Below are 19,146 nucleotides of genomic sequence, written 5' to 3'. Positions count from 1 at the left end.
GGGTTTTGCTCATCACCCAGCTGCACGGGCTGGGGCCACAGTGCACCCTGCGAGGGGATCAAGGCGACGGGATGGGGACTCCCCCGGCAGTCCAGTGGTTAGGACTCTGCGCTTCCACCGCCCGGGGCCCGGCTTTGATCCCTGGTCGGGGAACTAAGAGCCCGCACGCCTCACGGCGTGGCCCCCACCCCCCAAAAAAGGTGACAGGACGAAGCCCTCCACACTCCAGACAGAGGACGTGAAGACCGTGACGGGGTACTCTGTGCTTTGGACAAACAATCAGGCCCTCGGACAGGTAGACGTGTATCTCAGCAAGTTTTAATGAATCCGGTTCTTCCCATACAGAGAAAAGCGCTACAGCCATTAACTGAGACGTCTGTTCTTTGTGACTAGCTGTGACCTTTCACTGGGACCTGACTGCCATATCTCCTACCAAAAGTCACATATCAAGAGGCTTCTTTCTCCCCACTTTTTTGGAAGAGCGTCCTCAGAGCTACGGAGTGGCAGCATCCCAGGCTACGTCCCCAGGGAGGCCCTGAACAAGACGTAACCCCCGGCTCTCCTGTGGTGCCTTCTTTCAGCCACCTGGGCCCAGATGAGACTCAGGAGGAACTGGGGGGCGGGGGGGCTCTGGAAGGGCTTTCCTGCTGGCAGATCTCGCAGCGCTGAGGCTCCCACCCCCAGCCCCTCTCCCTCCCGGGGAGGCAGCCCCTGGATGGCTGCCGGCTACGTGCGCCCACGGCCAGCCCGGCCCTGCCCTGCCAGCACTTTCACAACCTGCTGTTACCTGGCTTCTCCACTCACTCGCCTGCCTGCCCCCCGAGTGTCAGTTCCCCGAGGCTCGGCCTCGTCTCATCCCCGCCGCATCCCTGGGCAGAGACGGTGGAACAGGACAGGGTGTCCCCAGCAGGCAGGGTCACCGCTGTTATTAGCGCTGTCGGGACGCCCGATGTCCCGGGGGGACAGATGAAAAGGCCGCTGAAGGCGGTGCGGGCCTCTGGGGTTGGCCCAGGTGTTCGAGGCTCTCGGGGCCGACGCAGCAGACCCAGGGAGGGGGACACACCTGCCCCCGCGCTGCGTCCACCCGCTTCGTCTTGGGAGGGACCGCCTGCGCCTCCCTCCAGGGCTGCACCGTGACCTCCGCTTCCAGGCAGTGATGAAAATGACACGTTTAACATCAAAAGCCGTTCCGAGTACCGTCAACAGTGACGATACTGGAGAGCAGATTCCGGGAGGCTCTTCCCGGGAGCTGCCCTGCCGTGAGCCCGGGGCCCCGGCCGGCCGCGTGCCCGGGGGGCTTTAACGCTGGAGGCCGAGGCGGCGGCGGCGGGGGGCCGGTGGGCGGCCTAGACCCCGGACTTGGCGATGATCTTCTCGAGCAGGCTCATCATGCGCTCCTGCAGCTGCAGGCCCTGCGCCTGCAGGAGGCTGTGCTGGTCCAGCCCGCGGCGCACCTCGCGGCACGTCTCCTCCAGGGCGCGGCTGAGCCGGCGCTGCTCCTCCAGCATCGTCTCCAGCAGCCGCAGCTTCTTCCTCTGCAAGTGGCCGCCCTGTCCCTTGCGTTTCTTCACGGGCCGCTCGTCCGACCTGGAAGGACAGCGCCGGCGTGTGGACGGCTGGCCACGGAGCCCGGGCCTGCCCGACCCTCCCGGCCGCCACCGGGCACATGGGGTGCTGGGCTACCGTCCACGCACGTGAGGGCCGGGCCCTCCCACCACGAAGGGGGCACAGGCTTAGGAGGCGGGGGGTCCCTGCCACGAGAGCACCCCCAAACCCGCTGAGCTGGGTGGGCATGCCCTGGGCTCTCTGCTCGGGGGTGGGGCATCCCGGGTCTAACCGGCCCCCACGGGTGGGCAGGGAGCTGCCAAACCCCACCAGGCCCCAAGATCCTGCCCGTCCCCGAGCCCAGGCCCTCTGCTTCTGTGCAGAAGATTCGTGACCCCGCCAACCTCAGGGGCAGAGAGCAGAGCTCGGCCCCGAGAGGGAGAACAGCCCCACGTCCCAGTCCTGGTGCAATGCCTGGGGCAGCTGTCAGTCTGGGAACTGGGCTCAATCCACGGAAACACCTGTCCGTAAATCTCAGACTTCCCTGCAACTCGGCCTGGCCACCAGCAAAGGCATTTCTGTCTGGGGTCTTTGCTGAGAACAAACGGAGCAGCAGCCCCCCAGACTGGGGGTGTCAGACTGGAGGGGCCCCCGGAGATGCCTTCCTCACCCCACCCTACTCCCATCTGACAGACCTGAGACCAGGCTCAGGGGAGGCAGGGCCACAGCTCAAATCCACACTCTTCCTGTTCTCTCCCCCACTGGCCAACTCCTATTCATCCGTGAAAGCCCAGCCCAAACGTCACCTCCTCTGGCTCCCCGGCCCCCACACCACAGGGGTGTGTCTCCCGCACGCCTGACTGAGGGCATCTTTAGGCAGGGTCAGCACACGCCTGGCAGGACGCCGTGGACGGCAGAGGGGCTGCGTCCCCCCACTGCAGCCAGGCTCCGAGCACACCCTGGAGGCTCAGCCTGACACCCCCTCCCCGGTGCTGAGAGACCAGCCGGCCCGGCCAGGCCAGGGAGAAGGGGACCCCAGGGCACGGTCTGCTTGGGGTAGGGGGAGCGCAAGAGCCAGAAGCCGAGGGAAGGCGGGAGCGCTCGCCTCTAATCCCAGCCCTCCTTGGAGAAGGTCCTGATTTATCCCCATTTCACAGAGGGAGGCTGAGGCCCAGAGAGATCAAGGACTTTCCACACAGCTAAGCGGTGACGGAGCAGGAGATGCACCCAGTCTGTGGACATGACAGCCCAAGCTTCGGGAACCACCTGCCTTCCTGTCTCTGGCCTCCCTGCCCCTGGGGGCTGGTGCATACTACCTAGGCTTCCGCGGCCGGCCCGGGCCGGCCGAGGATGCCGCCGCCAGGACAGCCCCCTCGCGGCCCTCAGCCCCCTCTCCGGAGGGCGGGTGCCCGGCCCCGCTGGTGTGGAGGCAAGAGAGGGAAGCACACACACTACCTGAACTTAAGGGACAGTAAGCTGGAGGAGCTGGCGGAGCCATCGTCCTGGAAGCGGCCTTCGTAGGAGCACTGCTTATACGGTAAGTACAGAGGGGTGGACTTAGCAGACGGCGACAGGGACGCCTCGGTCTGGGACGTGGAGGGCCCCGGCTGCTGGCCGTCCGGCAGTTTGCCATCACAGGACTCGGGGACCTTGGCCAGAATCCTATCAATGGCTAGGTAATAGGGCCAGTCGGGCGGGACGGACTCGCTATCTGTCATGCATTTTAATTTCCTGAAACGAAAGACACAAGAGCCAAGGGTGAGAAACAGCTGCTCCCGGCCCTGCCTCGCCCGGCCCTCGGCGGAGGGGCACTCGGGGGCTCCGGACCTGGGGGAGCCACGTGGCAGCCAGGCCTCCCCAGAAAAATCGGCCAGGCCCCAGGGCCAAGGTGACATGGGACTCAGCAAGAAGGCAGGCTCGGGACCTACACAGCCTTGGATGTTGGAAAGGATGCACGTGCCCCAGTGTGAGTGCCAGGACCTTGGGCTCATTCGTCCTCTCTTTGCTTTTCTGGAATTTCTAAACTCTCTGCAATGAACAAATGCTGCTTTTTAATAAGTTAACCGGCAATAACCAAATATATGGTATAACACCAACATGGGAATAAAATGTAATATAATGTGTTACGCAAACGTAAAGTACGGTCGTATAATCAACGCGCTTTTCTAAAGAGGACGCCCTGGGGAGCAAGAAGCTCAGAAGGTAAGAGCACAGGCCTCAGTGTCCAGCACATCTGAGTCTGTCTCTCGTCTCCATCGCTTTGCTGTGTGACCATCAGCAGGTCCATTAACCTCTCTGAGCCTCCATTTTCACATCAGTAAAATGGGGATGATCAAAGTAAGCTCCTCACGTGGCCGTCACTCTCGGGAAGATTTAAGAAGACAACGCCCGGTGTCTGGCAAACAGCAAGCTGTCAGATATTCTCGGCTGAAGGTGCCAGGAGGACCCGGGCTGGGCCGGACGGGGTCCCTTCCCACACTGCCTGACGTCCCCCACCCCCACTTGGGCCCCAGGCCCAGGGTCTGCACTGCACGGCTCTGCCCACTGTGGGCCTGAGCCCATCTGAGGCCCTGCACCACGCTCCCCTCCCCTGCAGACGGAACCTGAAGGTCCCTGGGCCTTGGCTGTCCCCTGGGAGGTGAGGGATGGGGAGAGGCAGCTGCAAGACAGCTGGGCAGCACCAGCCAGGCCAGGAAGGAGGCCACAGGGTTTCCTGGGCCCCCGGCCTCAGCTTCCAGCCCCCACGTTCCTGCCCCTCGCTCTTCCCGCTGTGGCGAGGCCTTTGAGAAACAAAGCGCCCCGTGGCCAGACGGCCTCTGTCTCTGACAAGGGGCTCCCTGCCAGGGTGCAGCCACCGGTCACACTGGTCACTGCAGATAACGAGCTGACCACCTGAAAGAGTGGCCCCCCGCGGAGGTGCGTGGTTCAGGGCAGCAGGCAGAGGCGGGCCAGGCAGGACATGCCCTCGAGCAGCGCCCAGCAAGCAGACTGTCCTCAGCAGGAAGCCCGGGACGGGCCACGTGGGGACGAGCAGGCCGCTCCGGCTTCCTGACCACGGACCACCGTCCATCCCGCGGAGGGCGACACGGACATGGGCACAGCGGGTGGACGATGGTGCTCGGGGCCCAGCCCCCGCCCGGGCTCCCCCCCAGGCCCTCCGCAGGCGTCCCCCCAGCTCCTGTCTGTCAACTCAAGCCAGCCCACTCCTCGGAGAGATAAGGAAAGGCCCGCCCTGGCGTGGGGAGCACCTGAACGGTGTGCCAACAAAGCACCCCCCACGGAACCTGGCCGCCCCCAGGCTTCCTTAACCAGCATTTTTTTTTTTTCCGGTTACACTGAGCGACTTGCGGCATCCTAGTGCCCCAACCAGGGATTGAAGCGGGGCGGCGACAGTGAGAGCGCAGAGTCCTAACCGCTGGACCGCCAGGGAATTCCCCCGACAATGTTAATATATAAAAAGCTGTCTCCGGGGCTTCCCTGGTGGCGCAGTGGTTGAGAGTCCGCCTGCCGATGCAGGGGACGCGGGTTCATGCCCCAGTCGGGGAAGGTCCCACGTGCTGCGCAGCGGCTGGGCCCGTGAGCCATGGCCGCTGAGCCTGAGCGTCTGGAGCCTGTGCTCCGTAACGGGAGAGGCCACAACAGTGAGAGGCCCACGTACCACACAGACACACACAGACACACACACACACACACACACACACACACACAGACACACACACACACAGACACACACACACACACACACACACACACACACACACACACACACCCCTGTCTCGGGACTTCCCTGGCGGTCCAGCAGTTAGGACTCCGTGCTTTCACTGTCGAGGGCCCAGGTTCAATCCCCAGTCAGGGAACTGAGATCCCGCAAGCCCTGCGGTGCGGCCAATAAATTAATAAACAAACAAGGATTGTTTAAAAAAAAAAAAGCTGTCGTGAAAAAATAACTAAAGTCTCTGCTGTGGGAGGTTCTGGGTGGCAGGGGGAGAAAGAACCAGTCGTGCAGCCAAAGCGTTGGCCTGTGAGGGGCTGTGTGGCCTTGGGCAAGTCCCTCTCCTGCTCTGGGCCTCTGTTTCCCCATCGGTGTACGGGAGCTGACAGATACCACGGTGTGCAAGTGCTTCCTAAACTGTGAAGTGCTGTCCGCGAGGGGGCCCTGGGCCCTCTCAGCCATACCCTCATCTCCTGTGGCCTCTGGGGCCCACATCCCTCTTCCAGGAATGGAACAGAATCCCTCCCCTGGGACTCTGAAGAAGCTTTCAGGATAAATAATGAATGACCCGGCTAGACACCAGTCAGGGCCCTGGAGCTATGGAGTCAGACAGGAGCCCCGTAAGACAGCCTGCGTCGCCTCCGCAGCTCCCTCCTCACCGGGCAGGGGCGGGTGGGGGGCGGGGGGCAGGTGCGCCTACGCGCTACTCGGCCCTTCCGTCAGGAGCCGGTGACTGGAATCTGACAGACTTTACCTACGCGACTCCTCGGATGCCTTTGGACCCCAGCAGCCACCTGTTTTCCACCCCGGGGCCTGGCTGGGGGCCAAGCTGGGGGTCAGAAATGGGCCTTCGGACAGGCCAGGCTCAGGGTCTCCAAGGGCCAGAAAAAGTTAAATGGATGCAACTGAAACAGCCTCTGGTTGCCCAGGGCCCTGGGGAGCCCCTGCACGTCCCCAGGCTCCAGACGGGCTGGGAGCGTCAGGCCAGGAGGGGTGAGGCCTCTCCTTGCTTGTTCGAGGTGGGCATGGGAGTCGGGGTGAGGGTCCCCTCACCCACGGTGTGTCTCAAGGTGCCCGAGGCCAACCTGCAGGGCTTCGTCCACACGCAGCTCTGTGCCCCTGCCCACGGCGGCCACTAGGAGGGCCGGAAGTGGCCTGGGCTGGGACCAGCTGGGTCCCGGCACGGCCCCCTGGACGGCCCCCTTCCCCCCCCCCGCACACTGACAGGCTCTCGGGGGCTGCCCAGGCCGCCCCCAGGGCCCATGCTCTCGGTGCCACTCTCCCCCTAGAGCCCAGCTGCTGCTTGACCTTTACCTGCCCTGACCCACGCCACACCTCTGACCTTTGCCCTCCCTGTGACCCTCTCCTCACCGTGAGCCCCTGCAGATAGGCCTGGCCTCACACTCCACGGTGCTGGGCACGTGGGGCCACAGGGCTCCATCCCGGACGCCAGAGCTGCCCCTGCCGGAGCCACGCGCTTGGCCCCGACCGGGCTCCTCCCACGGCAGCCAGGGCAGGGGGCCTCCTCCCGGGAGCGGACCCTCCTGGGCACTCAGGGCTTCTGCTGAGCCCTCCATGCCCCGCCCAGGCCCCAAGGCCAGCGCCGTGCTGTGCTCACAGCAGGCTCAGCGGATGCTGAAGATGACAGAGCGGCAGGACAGGCCGGCTCGCGGGCCTGGCGGCTGAGCCTCCTCCGGCCTCAGTTTCCCGCCCACACAGCAGCACCCGCCACCCTGCGGAGCAGAGCCAAGCCTGGGGGGCCGAGTGGGAGTCGCCCGCGGGCCTGGGGGGTGGTGCCCTGGCCGAGGCCTGGGGAGCCGGGGTCAGCCCCAGCCCGGCCCTCCTGTGCCTCGGTTTCCCCCCTCCCCTCCCCCATGGCTTCTGCAGGTCCCCTCTCACTTACACAAAGCCAGGACCCCCCCCCCCACTCAGCTCCGGGGATGTCCCGGCCGGGGCGGGGGCGGGGGCGGGGGGGGCGATGTCCCTGTGCGGACCGCCTGCCCAGCGAGCCTGGGGTGCCCTGGGGCTCTGTGGCGGCAACAGCGGTGGCCGCGGGCCTACCTGTACTGGAAGGTCATGTTGGTGATCTTGATCTTGATCTCCTCGCCCAGCCGGCGCTCGCCGGTCATCTCCAGCAGCTTGCTGGCCATCTTCTCGTAGACCTTGGCGTTGCGCTTGGTCTGCTTCAGCTCGTCGAAGAACTCCTCCCAGACGAGCATGAGGCCGCGCATCTCCGCGTCCGTCCAGTTGCGGGCCCGCCGGTGCTTCTCCGTCTGCGAGGACACGAGGTAGCCGGGCACCTCGGCCGCTGCCATGCCGGGGTCACCTGCGGGGTTAAAGAGCGCGCTCGGGCCGGGCCGCGTGGGGCCTGCGCACCACGGCGGCGGGAGCCCCGCTCCTGGAAGGCAGCTCCTCGCTCAAAATGGGGCCTACATCTGACAGGCAGGAATTTAGTTAAAAGCTTTTAAACGGGAAACGTCATTTTGATGTCACGTTTCCATAGCAACAGAGCAACTGCATAAGCTACAACAACAGAAACCTTTTAAGTGAAAGCGCAGGAATCAGGGCCGCCCTGACGGGCCATCAACATTGCAGTGAGCGAGCCAGACCCCAAACCGGCGGCCCGGGCTCCCGGCCCCGCCCCGCGCCCCAGCCCTGTCGCCAGGCTGGCCGGCCCAGGCCACCGAACGAGGCACCTCCGCTGGGCAGACCGGGCTCTTGAGAGGTGGGGTCCAGGCCGCAGCCCCCGCCTCTGCCCCGCCCCGGCTCACACAGGTGGGGGCCCAGGGAGGGCCCAGGGTAAGGCATTGGGGTGCAAACAAATGAGGAGACCCAGAGGAGGAGAGACGACAGACAGAGGGGTGGCAGGGGCAGAGACAGACAGATGGGGAGACTCACACAGGAACACACTCTTGGGGACCCGCAGAGACACGTGTGTGCACCAACACCCACCCACCTGCATGCCCTGCACACAGCCATCCTCCGGCCAACACGCTCACACTTACGGTACAAACGCCACCACCACCAGGCTGGGCGGGGGCAGGGCTCCGGCCCCGAGCAGACCCCTGGCTCGGCCACTGTCTGCCTGCTCCCCTCCTTGCAGGCGGGATGCTTGCTGGCCTGGGTGACACATGGGGTGGGCTGAGGGGCCGGCACAGTGCTTGAGACCAGAGAGTAGCTGGGAGCGGGTGGTGCGGATCCCTCCCACCATGGGCAGCCCCACCGCAGTCCTGATCGCCCTGCATCAATCAGCCCCACCCACACCCAGACCTGCCTGGTCCACTCGGCTGGGTCGGCTGCTCCTGTACCCCACGGCCCCACAGGAGACAGCTCGGGGAAGCCTTGCTGAATAAAGGAGTGAACAAACGAAGGACTGACCTCAAGTAAATCCCCTCCCTTCCCAGCAGGTTGCCTAGACTTCACCTTCGGACTTACTGGCAAACTCTTATTCATTCTTCAAAACCCTGTTCTGGCATCAGCTCCTCTCTGAAGTCTTCCTATTCAATACACTTTGGTCCTTCTTCCCTTTTTCCCTCCCGCAAATTGGACCTGCTTTGAGCCAGCCATTTATTTTCTGCCTTCCAGCTTTGTGACGCTTGCTAAGGCCACTGGGCACTGTTCTAAGTGCAGTATGTCTGGTACGTCTGTGTCTTCTACTTTGATCCTCACGGCACTCTTGCGAGGGAGGCTGGCACTGCTGTTATTCCCATTTTCCAGATGAACAGCCTGAGGGACAAAGGTGAGGTCACGCTGTGGTCAAGGAGCCAAGCTGGGCTCTGAACCCAGGCAGGCTGGCTCGGGACTGGGTTTGACTTGTGTTGTGCAGTGGCCGCCAGGCTCCCCGTGAAGGACACCGTCACGCCTCCTCTGCCCATGGTCCTGGGAAAACGCCCCTGCTGCTTCCTGGCTCTCCTGAGAGGCCCCCCAACGCTGACCTTGGACAAAGCGACCACTGGCACTGGCTGGGGTCCCCGGCCACCCACCCTCAGCAGGCCTCCGCCAGTGTTTGACTGAGGCTCAGGGGACAGGGACATGAACCTCCAGCACCAGCCAGGTGGTGCAGCGTAGGGTGAAGGAGAGCTCTGCAGAAGGACCGGCCAAGAGAGGCAGCAAGGCCGCCCGGCCCAGAGCACGTGCAGGACGGGCAGTGAGAGGTGGTGGGGCTGTAACGGGGAGGGCAGGACAGCAGGGCCTGAGAGCCAGGCTGGGGATGGGCCGCCACCTCGGCAGGGCCTAGGGACTGAGTGCCCACTGGGACTGGCCAGGGGACCAAGCCTTAGCCGGGCAGAAGACCAGAGCAGTGGAGCCTGCGGGGGCTTCAGAGAGAAGGGCCACCTAAGGCATCGGGACTGAACATTTTGAAGGTAAAACTCAAGCAGGTGGCTTGCCAGCAAGAGCCCTCACACCTGCTGGACGGGCTGCAATGGCCACGTGGTGCCCCCGCCCCACCCCCAGGCCCACGGGCCAGCGTGCCCATCCGTGAGCCTGCCTGGCATCCTCAGGGTTCCGGGGTGGCCTGAACTCGGGGGGAAGGGCTCACGAAGTCCAGGCCGAAAACCTCCACCTTCAACAGAGGACCCTCCTCGGGTCTGACTATGACAGGAGCTTCTTGGTCTGAGCCGTCCCAGGACAGGGAAGCTGAGCCTGGGATGCGAGGCATCCCCGAGTCTCCGCCCAGGTGCCCCCCCCACCGCACCCACGTGCCCAGAGCTCGCCCTCTGACACCCTGCGAGGCGGGCTGAAGCCCTAGGCAGAAGGAGGGGAGGTGCTCAGGATGGGGTGGGCTGGCTGGGGCTCCCTCCCTCCCCCGCAGTCAGAACTTGGAGTGTAGAGGGGAAGGGCAGCAGGGGTCCCTGGGTCAGGGCCCGGGCCTGCCATCAGCTCCTGGTGGAGGCCCCTCCCTCTCTGGGGACACAGGGACACCACACAGCACCGCCCAGGAAGGCTGACAACTGCTGCACTCCTCCGGCCTGGGTACCTGGCACAGAGCACTCAGTAGTGCTTGCCAAGTGGACCAGTGACCGCAAGTCCCACCTCCTCCAGGAAACCTGCCCCCCGCCCCGCCCTAGACGAAGGATTCAACCTACCAAGTGGCCCTAGCGCTGGCGCTCTGTCCCCCAGAGCCTGTGCCAACCCTGACCATCCTCCAGGTGGACCTTTCTTCAACCACGACTCCAAGAACAGAGCAGGGCTGCCTCAGTGCATCCCAGCACCAGGGGCAGGGGGACCAAGGGAGAGGCAGGCAAAGCCGGCTCAGGGTCTCAGACCCAGCTCCACCAACTCGGGTTGTGACTCGGCCGTCCCCCCGCCCCCAGCCCCTGTCCTCACCTACAGTGGGGCTCAGAGCACAGGAGTCGTCCTCTCTGGACAAGTACCCACCGCCAGACATGCGGCTGGAGGCTGCACCTCCAAGGCCCCGGGACCCCTTCCCACGGCCCCTCCCTCCCCCCACCAAACCCTCCTTGGAGCCTTGAGAGGGCAGAGGCCCCTGTGCTGGCCTGGCTGGGGCTGGCGAATCGTCATCAGGAAAAGCTGCTGCCCCAGGGCACCCGGCCTGGTCAACCCCAGGACAGCGGGTCCCGATGCCTCTGCAGGGCAGCTGTGGCCGGAGGCATCGCTGCCCATGCTCAGCGTCCTGGCAGCCAGGCGGCTCGGAGGAGGCATCTACACCCCCTGCTAGGCCTCCAGCCAAACGTCCAGGAGAGTCAGGGTAAAAGGCTGGGCTCCAGCCGTCTCTTCTCAGGTTTCAGGGGCACCGGAAGCCCTGGAGAGGGGGGCCCGGGGGACGCTCCCGGAAGCAGAGCCCTCATTTTCGGCGTCCAAGGACGAGGAGGAGCCAGGCAGGTGGGGAAGGCAGGCCCAGCTCCCCGCGGCCCCACGGGTGGGCCCACGTGCCCTCGGCTGGCAGGGCTGTGAAACTCGGCACAGGCCTCTGCCTCCCCCCGCGGAGGCTCAGGGCAGGAAGGGGCGTCTCTCAGGGGCCTCCAGCACCTCCTGGGAGCAGGCAGCGGTGAGCTGAGCCCGTCTCCGAAGGCAGGGGTTTGGCCGAGGAAGACCCCCCAGCTGGGCAGAGGCAGGGAAGCACAGGGAGTGTGGGAGATGGGTCCAGGCCCGGGCGCAGGCAGGGCAGAGCTGAAGGAGGGCAGGTCGGGAGGATGGACTCCCTGGTGCCAGGGGGCGACGACCGTGCCGGCACCACCATCCTCTCCCCGCGCGCACGGGAGCCCAGACTGTAACTTTCAGTCCTCTGCCTCAGCAGGCAGAACCCAACCCCGACCCAACGGCTCCACTGGGCCAGCCAGCCTCCGAGCACACCCTGGGCCGGGTGAGTGGAGGCCTGGCCGGTGAAGGCCTGGGAGTGTCAGGCCCCTAGAGGACGTGGCCGTGACGGGCCCCGGGTTTCCTGCTTGGAAGGCCAGTGGGGATGAGCCGTCCAGACGGAGAAGCCAGGCCGTTGAGGCCCCCAAGCTCGTGGAAACTGCAGGACACCCTCATGGTTTCCCAAGAGCCCTGGTGACCCCACAAAGCAGGCCCACCCTGTGCCCATAGGCCCCGGGCCCTGGCAGAATGCCCCGTCCGGCGGTGCCTGGGCCCATGGCCAGGCTACCCTGAGGGGTGAGGCTGGGCCGGGCACCCCCAGACCCAGAAGGGCTCTCAGGCGTCAGGTCAGGAAGCAAGGGCTTCCTCTGAAGACAAGAGGGGTCTTGCCCTTTACCGAGGGCACCTGTGCACGGTGGCTGGAGGGTGAGTGGGGGACATGCCGTCGCTTCTTTCCAGGGGATCTGGGGGCATTTCTTTCTGGAAACAGCAGGTGGACCAGGTGTGCCGGCCAGGGTCTGGCTGCCTCGCCTGGACCAGGGAGGGGCGGGCAGAGCTTAGGCAGCTCTGAAGGGTGAGCTGAAGGGGCCCTGGAGGTGTGTCGCAGAGGAGACACACCTGTGGAGGCGACATGATCTTCCCAAACACGCAGAGCAACTCAGGTGGAAACGAACCCGTGCGGCCCGTCCACGAGGCCCAGCAGCTGAACGCTCTCCAAGCAGCTTCCTGCCGACACTGCCCGCACCTGCGGCGCCTGCGCACATCCCGACACCCTGTCTGCAGGCGTGTGCAGTCACACGGCCATGACCACAGGCAGGGGCCAGTCCACCCGTGCTCGGCCGTCTCTCGGGGCCCCCACCACGGTCGGGCTCAGGGCCGCCCACTTCCCAGAACTGGGGGGACTTCGGCAGACACTGTGAAGCGCCTGCCCGGGGCAGCCCGCGGCCCAGGGTCTCTGTGTTTGCAGGTTGGTGGGCAATCACCAGCGCCCCGAGATGACTGTGACGCTCACTACCGGGGTTCCTGGGGCCTGGGAAGGACGGTGCCCACTCAGCTGAGTGGAGAAGACTTCCAGGAGGAGCTAGCATTTCAGGTGGGAAGAACTCACCGGCTCAAATAGACAGGGCAGCATCGCCTCACGCTGTCGCCCAGGAGCACGGGGGGGCAATGGCCAATGAGGCGGAAGGGGCAGCTAGACCGTGAGGGGCTCAAAAGTCAGGTCGTGGCCCCCGAGTGAGCCCCCCAGAACCTGTGCCAGCCCTGACCGCCCCTCCAGGGTAGGGCTCCGGGCGAAACCCCACGGCCCCTGGGAGATTCCACCAGAACCGCTGCAGCCTTCGCGGCCGCGTGTGCGGGCAGGAGGCCCGCTGTGAGGTGGCCTGCGGGTCGCCTCCTCAGCCCCGCACGGCCAGCCACCCGGACCGGCGGCCCCCGACCGAGGCACTGGGCTCGTGCTGGTGTGGCATCAATTCCTGCCTCCCTGCCGCGGGGTCTAGGCTCTCCGCAAGCAAAGCAGGCCTCACCCAGCAAGTTATCGCTTAATTCTTTTCTTTTAATTCATAAGTACAATGTTTGTAGCAGTTTAAAAAATTAAAATGTACATCTCATGTCAGACTTCCCTTTCCTCTCGCAGACAGTCACATCTGGGCCAGGCTCCGGGACGCACCCATCGCAGCACTGCTGGTGCCCAGCGTGGCAGGGACGGCGGGGACAGTGGCGGCGGCGCAGCATGAGCTCAAACCCCTGCCGACGGCCACTCCGCCACGGCTCGAGGCAGCGAGTACGGGCAGGTGGCCCCACTGAGCTCAGAGCCCAACCACCTTCGGCAGGTCCACGACGGCCACAATCCTCCAGGGCCAGGGGTCACCCTGCAGTGATTGTCTGGGGCCAGATGCTCCCACATGCGCTCGAGGGAAGTGGGTTGCTCCAGCTGCTTTAGAAAGTGCCAGGCACAGGGGTAGAGTGCCCCTGCACCCTCCAGGCCCCTTCCGGTTGTCACCGCCACCTGAGCGGCCCCTCCCTGCTGAGCGCATGCCCAGGGCCGTGGTCCCCTCCTCGCGGGGGCACCCCGAGCTCCCCAGCGAGCCTTGGTGGCCTTCGGGGTGGTTTTCGCATCCCCGCCTGTCGCTCCAGCGGGCAGAACGGCCCTGAGTCTCACCCTGGCCAGGAGCTACACTTTCGGCCACGGCGCAGAGGGACAAAGCGAGGCCACGTGCCAGGAAGAGACGTTATCAAGATGGAACCAAGTCCACACCTGCAAACCACAGACAAGTGGCCCACGCCACGCGGCCCCGGAGGAGTTTCCCTGCGGCACGGCCGAGCGCAGCTCCGTGAACCCGCGCCGACAGCAGGGGCTCCCCTCGGCTCCACGGATGAGCCGCCCGCGCCCCAGGGCTGGGCAGTGACGCCCGGCCACGAAGGGGGCCCTCTGGGGTTCAGGGGCTCCTCTGATGCCACGCTGTGGGTGTCTGGAGGCGCCTCAGCGTCTTCCTTCCTCCTGAGAGGATACAGGGCTGCAGGAGTGGGAGAGCCCGCGGTAAAGGGCACTAGGAGGCTGGAGAGCCCCTGCCCGGCTCAGGGGCCGCCCCGGGAGGCACGGTTCCGAGAAGGCGCGCAAGCGCGTTGCCCACCAGCCCTACCCTGGTTTCACTCAGATCTTTCCTGTGTCACCAGCAGGAAAACAAAAACACCCCCCCAAAAAAACAAAACAAACCTGACGATCACATCAACGATACTTTCAACAAAATGTGGATTGGCGGTAGGACTGGTGCTCGCCGCAGACTTTCAGGAACTTGGTAAAGTCAGTCCCTTCTGCAGAGAGCTGACGAGGTGGACTGTTTTCTCAGTGGGATTTTAATGACCCCATGCAGCCGACTCCACAGGGCAGGTCTAAGGAAGGTCGGCTTCTACAGGGAACTGATGGCCACTCTTAGAGGCCTCACCTGTCTGTGTCTTGATGAATATAGACACATACAAACACATTACACACGTACTCATCCACGGGTAAAGCGATCTCACTCATAAACTCATATCCACTTCGGGGGCACACCGGCAAGTCTTTGGGTTGGCACCTAGGGCCAGAGCTGGGCTCAAGCCCCCTCGTTAAGCACTGGCTGTTACAGGTCACGTGGTAACAAGGAGAACCCACCAAACTCAGCTGAGGCCGGAGCTATGACTCCTAAGGGGAACGGTTCCCAGTTTTACATTCACAGAGCTATTTCTAACAAGCGAAAACATCTAAGCAGGGACAACGTCAGCCTGCGATGCGTCTATCTCGGAGCTGCTGAAATAACGGGGGAGTCCAAAGTGAAAAGGGAGAGAGAGCGGTGACTTTTCTCAATTCTTGTTCAGAGTCAGGAGATCCTCCCCAAGGTCCTACTTGGACCTCTGACCCGTTTCTACTGTTCACGCCCTGGCCGGGCGAGGCCTCTGCCGGGCGCTGGTGGGGCAGGCAGGAAAAGCCAAGGGCTGCTCTGAGGAGGGGCTCCCACAGCCTCCCCTGGCCGCACACTCTGACCCCAGCTGGCCTCAAACCACGGCAGCTCTGGGGGTGGGAGCGGCCTGGGTCTGCGCCCGCAGCTGTGTGCGCCATGGTGAGATGTCGCACAGACGCGAGGGTAGCTAACCGTGCACCGAAGGACTCCTCCCCTTGGCAGACTCTGGAAGTCAGCTTCACAGTCATCTCCACCTGCCAGTGAAACACCCCAAACCTGACTGCACTTGAGCTCATGACCAAACTGGCCAGCATGACGGTGACCACATGACTGGCTGCCTCCGGGGGCCTGAAGAGCCCCGCCCGTGAGCGCTCCGCCAGCCCCTGGCCAAGGGCACTCGACTGTCCACGCCTCGTGTGCATTTGATGATGTGGCTGCTTTGGGCCCAGAAACGGCTGGTCCAGGGGCCGGGGCCTGGGGTAGAAGCGGAGGCCCTGGCTGGCCTCATTCCTGCCCCACCACTGGTCCAGTGGGCACAGATCCGCACCCGCCTGTGCTGAAAGGAGGCCCCGCGGATGGACTGAAAGGGAGCCGAGGACGTGCTCGGGCCTTTCTCAAACAGTTGCCAGGACTCCAAGCTTTGCTCTTGACCAAGAGGAGCGCAGACAACTAACGCTGTTACACCCTCGGGGCTGCCAGACCAGGCGAGCCTCTGGGCCCCACTGTGCAGGAGGGACACGGGGGACTCGGATCCCAACACCCGTCGGCCAGCCCCTGGGTAGAGCGCAGCCCCAGTCAGGACAGGAGCGGGGGGACGACAGTGTTGGTCAGGACGGAGGCTGCTCACGGCCAGGCGGGCCGGCCTTGTCGGCTAAGTGCCCAGGAGCCGCCCGTCACCAGTGGGAGAGCCTTGAGAGCCATCTGTGCCCCAGAGCTGACTGCCCACGACCAGGACAGCCACGGGGGAACCTTCCCAACTCATAACGGGGCGGGGGAACTCCCGGTCAGACATCTGCACGCCAACACCTCCCTAAACTCTAACTAAACGTGAATGCACAAAAAAGGGCGGCGTGTCGGGGGACTAGGGCTTGGGCGAGAGGAACGCCAGAGTTAAGTCTCGTGGAGGGAGAGGGAGGGGCTCCCGTCGACCTCCTCGGAGGCCGTGACACGCAGCACAGACTCAGCAATGCACAGACTGTACACGGGCATAGAAAGTTACCTTAAAATTAATCTCTTTACTGATATAATTAAACTTTAAATCCTGAGAAGAAAACAGAGACAGGGAAGAACGGCGCGGGCCATCGTGCTCCCAGCCACCCCGCCCCGCCCAGGCCCGATGCCAGCGCGGCACGCAGGCCTGCAGGAGCCAGCGAGACCCCAGGACCCCGTGCCTCACTGGGGAGATGCGGGGGGTGCCCTGGGAGGCCCGTGGCATCACCTCCCGCCTGCGGGACAGCAGAGGGGCTCACGGCCGACCTGCGAGAGCCGAGGCAGGAGCAGCTGGGACCCGGTGGCGGCGAACAGGCCGCACGTGAGGAAGTACACACCGGCGACTGGCATTTAACGCTAGCTCTAGCACGGGGGGTCAGCAACGGCTGCTCTTGCCCCTGAAAGGACTCAGGCTCAACCCCCAAGATTCCTGCATACGTTCCCTGCACGCGGTGAGGCCGAGCCACGCGGTGCAGGCGGGGCCCCGAGTCCTGGCACCACCTCGCCTCCGCCCACGTGGGCGCTCAGCACGTGGTGACCTTGTGGACGTTCCGCAAACAAGCCAGCAGGCGGTGATACGGGTTTCCTGGCGCCGCGACCACCTCGAACACAGACTGGAAGGCCCTGCGGTCGAGCTCCTCCTCTATCTGGTGTCTGTAGAAGTCCGCGGCCACCAGGCAGAAGAGGTGCACGTCCACGTGCTCCAGCTTGCCCATCCTGCTCACGACGTGGGGAAGGCTGGCAGGGCGGTTAAGGGCGCAAGGCTGCAAGTGTGGGGGGACCTGCCTCCTGTCCTCCCCGGGAACCCCTGCCCCGACACAGGCCTGCCAACGGCCCGGGAGCACCGAGTGCCGTGCCAAGCCGCAGACGGGGTGGAGGCGGCAGCTGCCTCCCACCTTGGCTGCGGGAAGCCAGAGCCCCCCGCGGAGGGCGCTCCTCCGGGCAGCACCTCCCTGGCCCGGCACCCGTGCGCCGAGGGCAGAGCCGTGCCGCCCTCCAGGGCTGCTGACAGCGCCAGGACGGCTGTCTGCTCCGAGGCTCTGCGGTCTGTCTTAGGGGGCGGCTGATAGGAGGGGAACGTCCCTTTAGCAGCCAGCATCTTGGGGGTGGGAACTGGATCTTCACTTAAGGTTTTACCCAAGAGAGTGATACGAAGCACTTGACAAAGAATAAAGAGAAGCAGCCCGAGGGACACACCCAGCTGCACGGACCAGAGTGGGCGGGAGGAGCTCTTTGTGGCCGCCCACCCCCCCCACCCCCCCCCCCCCCCGCCCCCGCACAGAAACGCCCCGGCCCCGGCCCCGCCCCTCCCGCTCAGCATGGGGAACACATGGTTTTCTGTTTCCTTGTCCACGGCTTACTCTCTTGGGGCTTAAGGTAAACAACACCTTGACACCTGGGCTTTCTGCAGAGCTTAGGTTTCCAAAACCTTAACGCAAACGTCAACCTGGATGTTGACGGAAGTGCTGCCCCTGAGTGCTACGTCCCGCAGGGCTCCAGGACCCAGGGAAGGATACATGGCCGAAACCCACGGGCTAGTGGAAGCGCTGACAAAGAAGCAGGAGAGGCTCCACATGGCCATGGCAACCGGAGTCCTCTGCGTGAAGTTGGAGAGGGACAGCATGACCCAGTCCCGGACCATGGACGACTGCCCTGTGCTGTGCAGAGTCTGGAACACCTGCAAGGGCAGAGAGCCCCGGGGGGCCACCCCGTCAACACCGGCTTCGGGGGAAGAGTGGTGGCTGGCTTCAAGGGGAGAAACTGGCAAGTCCCCGGGGCCAACACTTCAGAGGGTAGTAGGCACCCAGTCTGGGGGCTCCTCTGCACTGGGCCCTCACCTGGTACACTACGGTGGCCATGAACTGCGGGTACGGTTGCTGGTTGGACAGAAACTCTCCAATGACCTTGTTCATGACGTCCTGGGGCGGGAAGAAGTCATCTAGAAACTGGGGGAGGATCCGCGCCACCACTCTGGCTTCACAGGGAAACCCCTTCCTGATCCTGCAGGGAGGAGACACGGATCAGAGCCTCGCCCTGCCCAGGGCTCCCCACCCGCACGGGGGCCCCCAAGCCAAAAAGGGGTCCTGGAATAACAAGCAGAAATGGTTTGGGGCAGTGGCATTATGGGGGAATTAAGTCAGTCATAACAGAACCACGTCCTCATTCGGGCCTGTCCTCACCAGTGTCCACACGCTCCTGGAACCTGTCAGCGTCTCGCCAGGCCCCCTTCTCTCCCGCCTGTCCCTGGTGCCCTCCTGCCACCTCCCCTCAACACACCCTCAGCGGGCATCTTGGGCAGCGTCCTTCCAGGTGCCAGCTGGGCAGGCGGCCAGCAGGCTACTCACGCTACCGTACCGTTAGCACACACCGCTGGCCCTCCGTATCCGCGGGTTCCGCACCCGCACTTCACTCCGCGGTTGGCTGGGTGAAGGCAGAGCCCGAGGACACAGAGGCGGAGTGTCCTCCACTATTTTATACCAGGGACTTGAGCATCAGCAGAGTTTGGAATCCATGGGGGTCCCGGAACCAACCCCCGTGGATACCAAGAGACGACCGTACAGGAAAGCTATGTGTGACTGAAAAGCACCAGAAGGGACCCAGAAACTGGCCCAGGCGTGCCTGTCCCACCTGCCTGCAGACGCCAGCCGCTGCCCAGCATGGGCGACACTCACAACTGAAAGTCAGCTTTGTCAAGCCAGTGTCCCCCCGCGTCTGGAGGGTGGTCAGGCTGAACGCCGGCACTGCACTGGCTGAAGTGTTTATCCCACCAGCAGGCATGGGAATGCAAGCCCCACGTGGGCAGGGGCCTGCGTGGGCGGCTCTGCCCACCGTGGAGGGGCCCGAAGAATGGGAGGGAAGAATGACTGTAAACGCTTTCAACGCTCGACGTGAAAACAGCCCACGCACTCAGCTTCCCACAGCCCCTCA

The 19,146-nt window shown here is 64.3% G+C and overlaps 2 protein-coding genes across 10 annotated transcripts in view; both read right to left on the bottom strand.

Moving 5' to 3' along the window:
* Positions 1–298: 298 nt before the first annotated feature.
* On the bottom strand, positions 299–9,918 carry MSANTD1 (Myb/SANT DNA binding domain containing 1). 4 transcript variants are annotated; one of them, XM_067734951.1, is made up of 5 exons: positions 8,693–9,918; positions 8,263–8,377; positions 7,319–7,583; positions 3,001–3,276; positions 299–1,587 (listed from the first exon to the last, which is right to left on the bottom strand). In XM_067734951.1, exons 1-5 carry the CDS (start codon positions 8,708–8,710, stop codon positions 1,347–1,349), a joined length of 915 nt encoding a protein of 304 aa, XP_067591052.1. In that variant the 5' UTR covers positions 8,711–9,918; the 3' UTR covers positions 299–1,346. The 4 variants fall into 4 exon arrangements, with proteins under 4 accessions (XP_067591052.1, XP_067591050.1, XP_067591053.1 ...); XM_067734949.1 differs by having other exon boundaries at positions 8,263–9,918; XM_067734952.1 differs by lacking the exon at positions 8,263–8,377.
* Positions 9,919–16,224: 6,306 nt separating this feature from the next.
* HTT (huntingtin) overlaps positions 16,225–19,146 on the bottom strand; it is a 137,014-nt gene continuing 134,092 nt past the window's right edge. For all 6 annotated transcript variants that reach the window (XM_067734943.1, XM_067734946.1, XM_067734942.1 and 3 more), the window contains 3 exons: positions 18,057–18,219; positions 17,736–17,896; positions 16,225–16,956 (listed from right to left, as the gene is read on the bottom strand). In XM_067734943.1, coding sequence (XP_067591044.1) covers positions 16,743–16,956; positions 17,736–17,896; positions 18,057–18,219 — 538 coding nt within the window. In that variant the 3' untranslated portion in view covers positions 16,225–16,742. The remainder of the gene's footprint in view (positions 16,957–17,735; positions 17,897–18,056; positions 18,220–19,146) is intronic.

This window comes from Pseudorca crassidens, chromosome 4 (assembly GCF_039906515.1).
Source record: "Pseudorca crassidens isolate mPseCra1 chromosome 4, mPseCra1.hap1, whole genome shotgun sequence".
Lineage (NCBI taxonomy): Eukaryota > Metazoa > Chordata > Mammalia > Artiodactyla > Delphinidae > Pseudorca > Pseudorca crassidens.
This window is presented reverse-complemented; position numbering and strand designations above follow the sequence as displayed.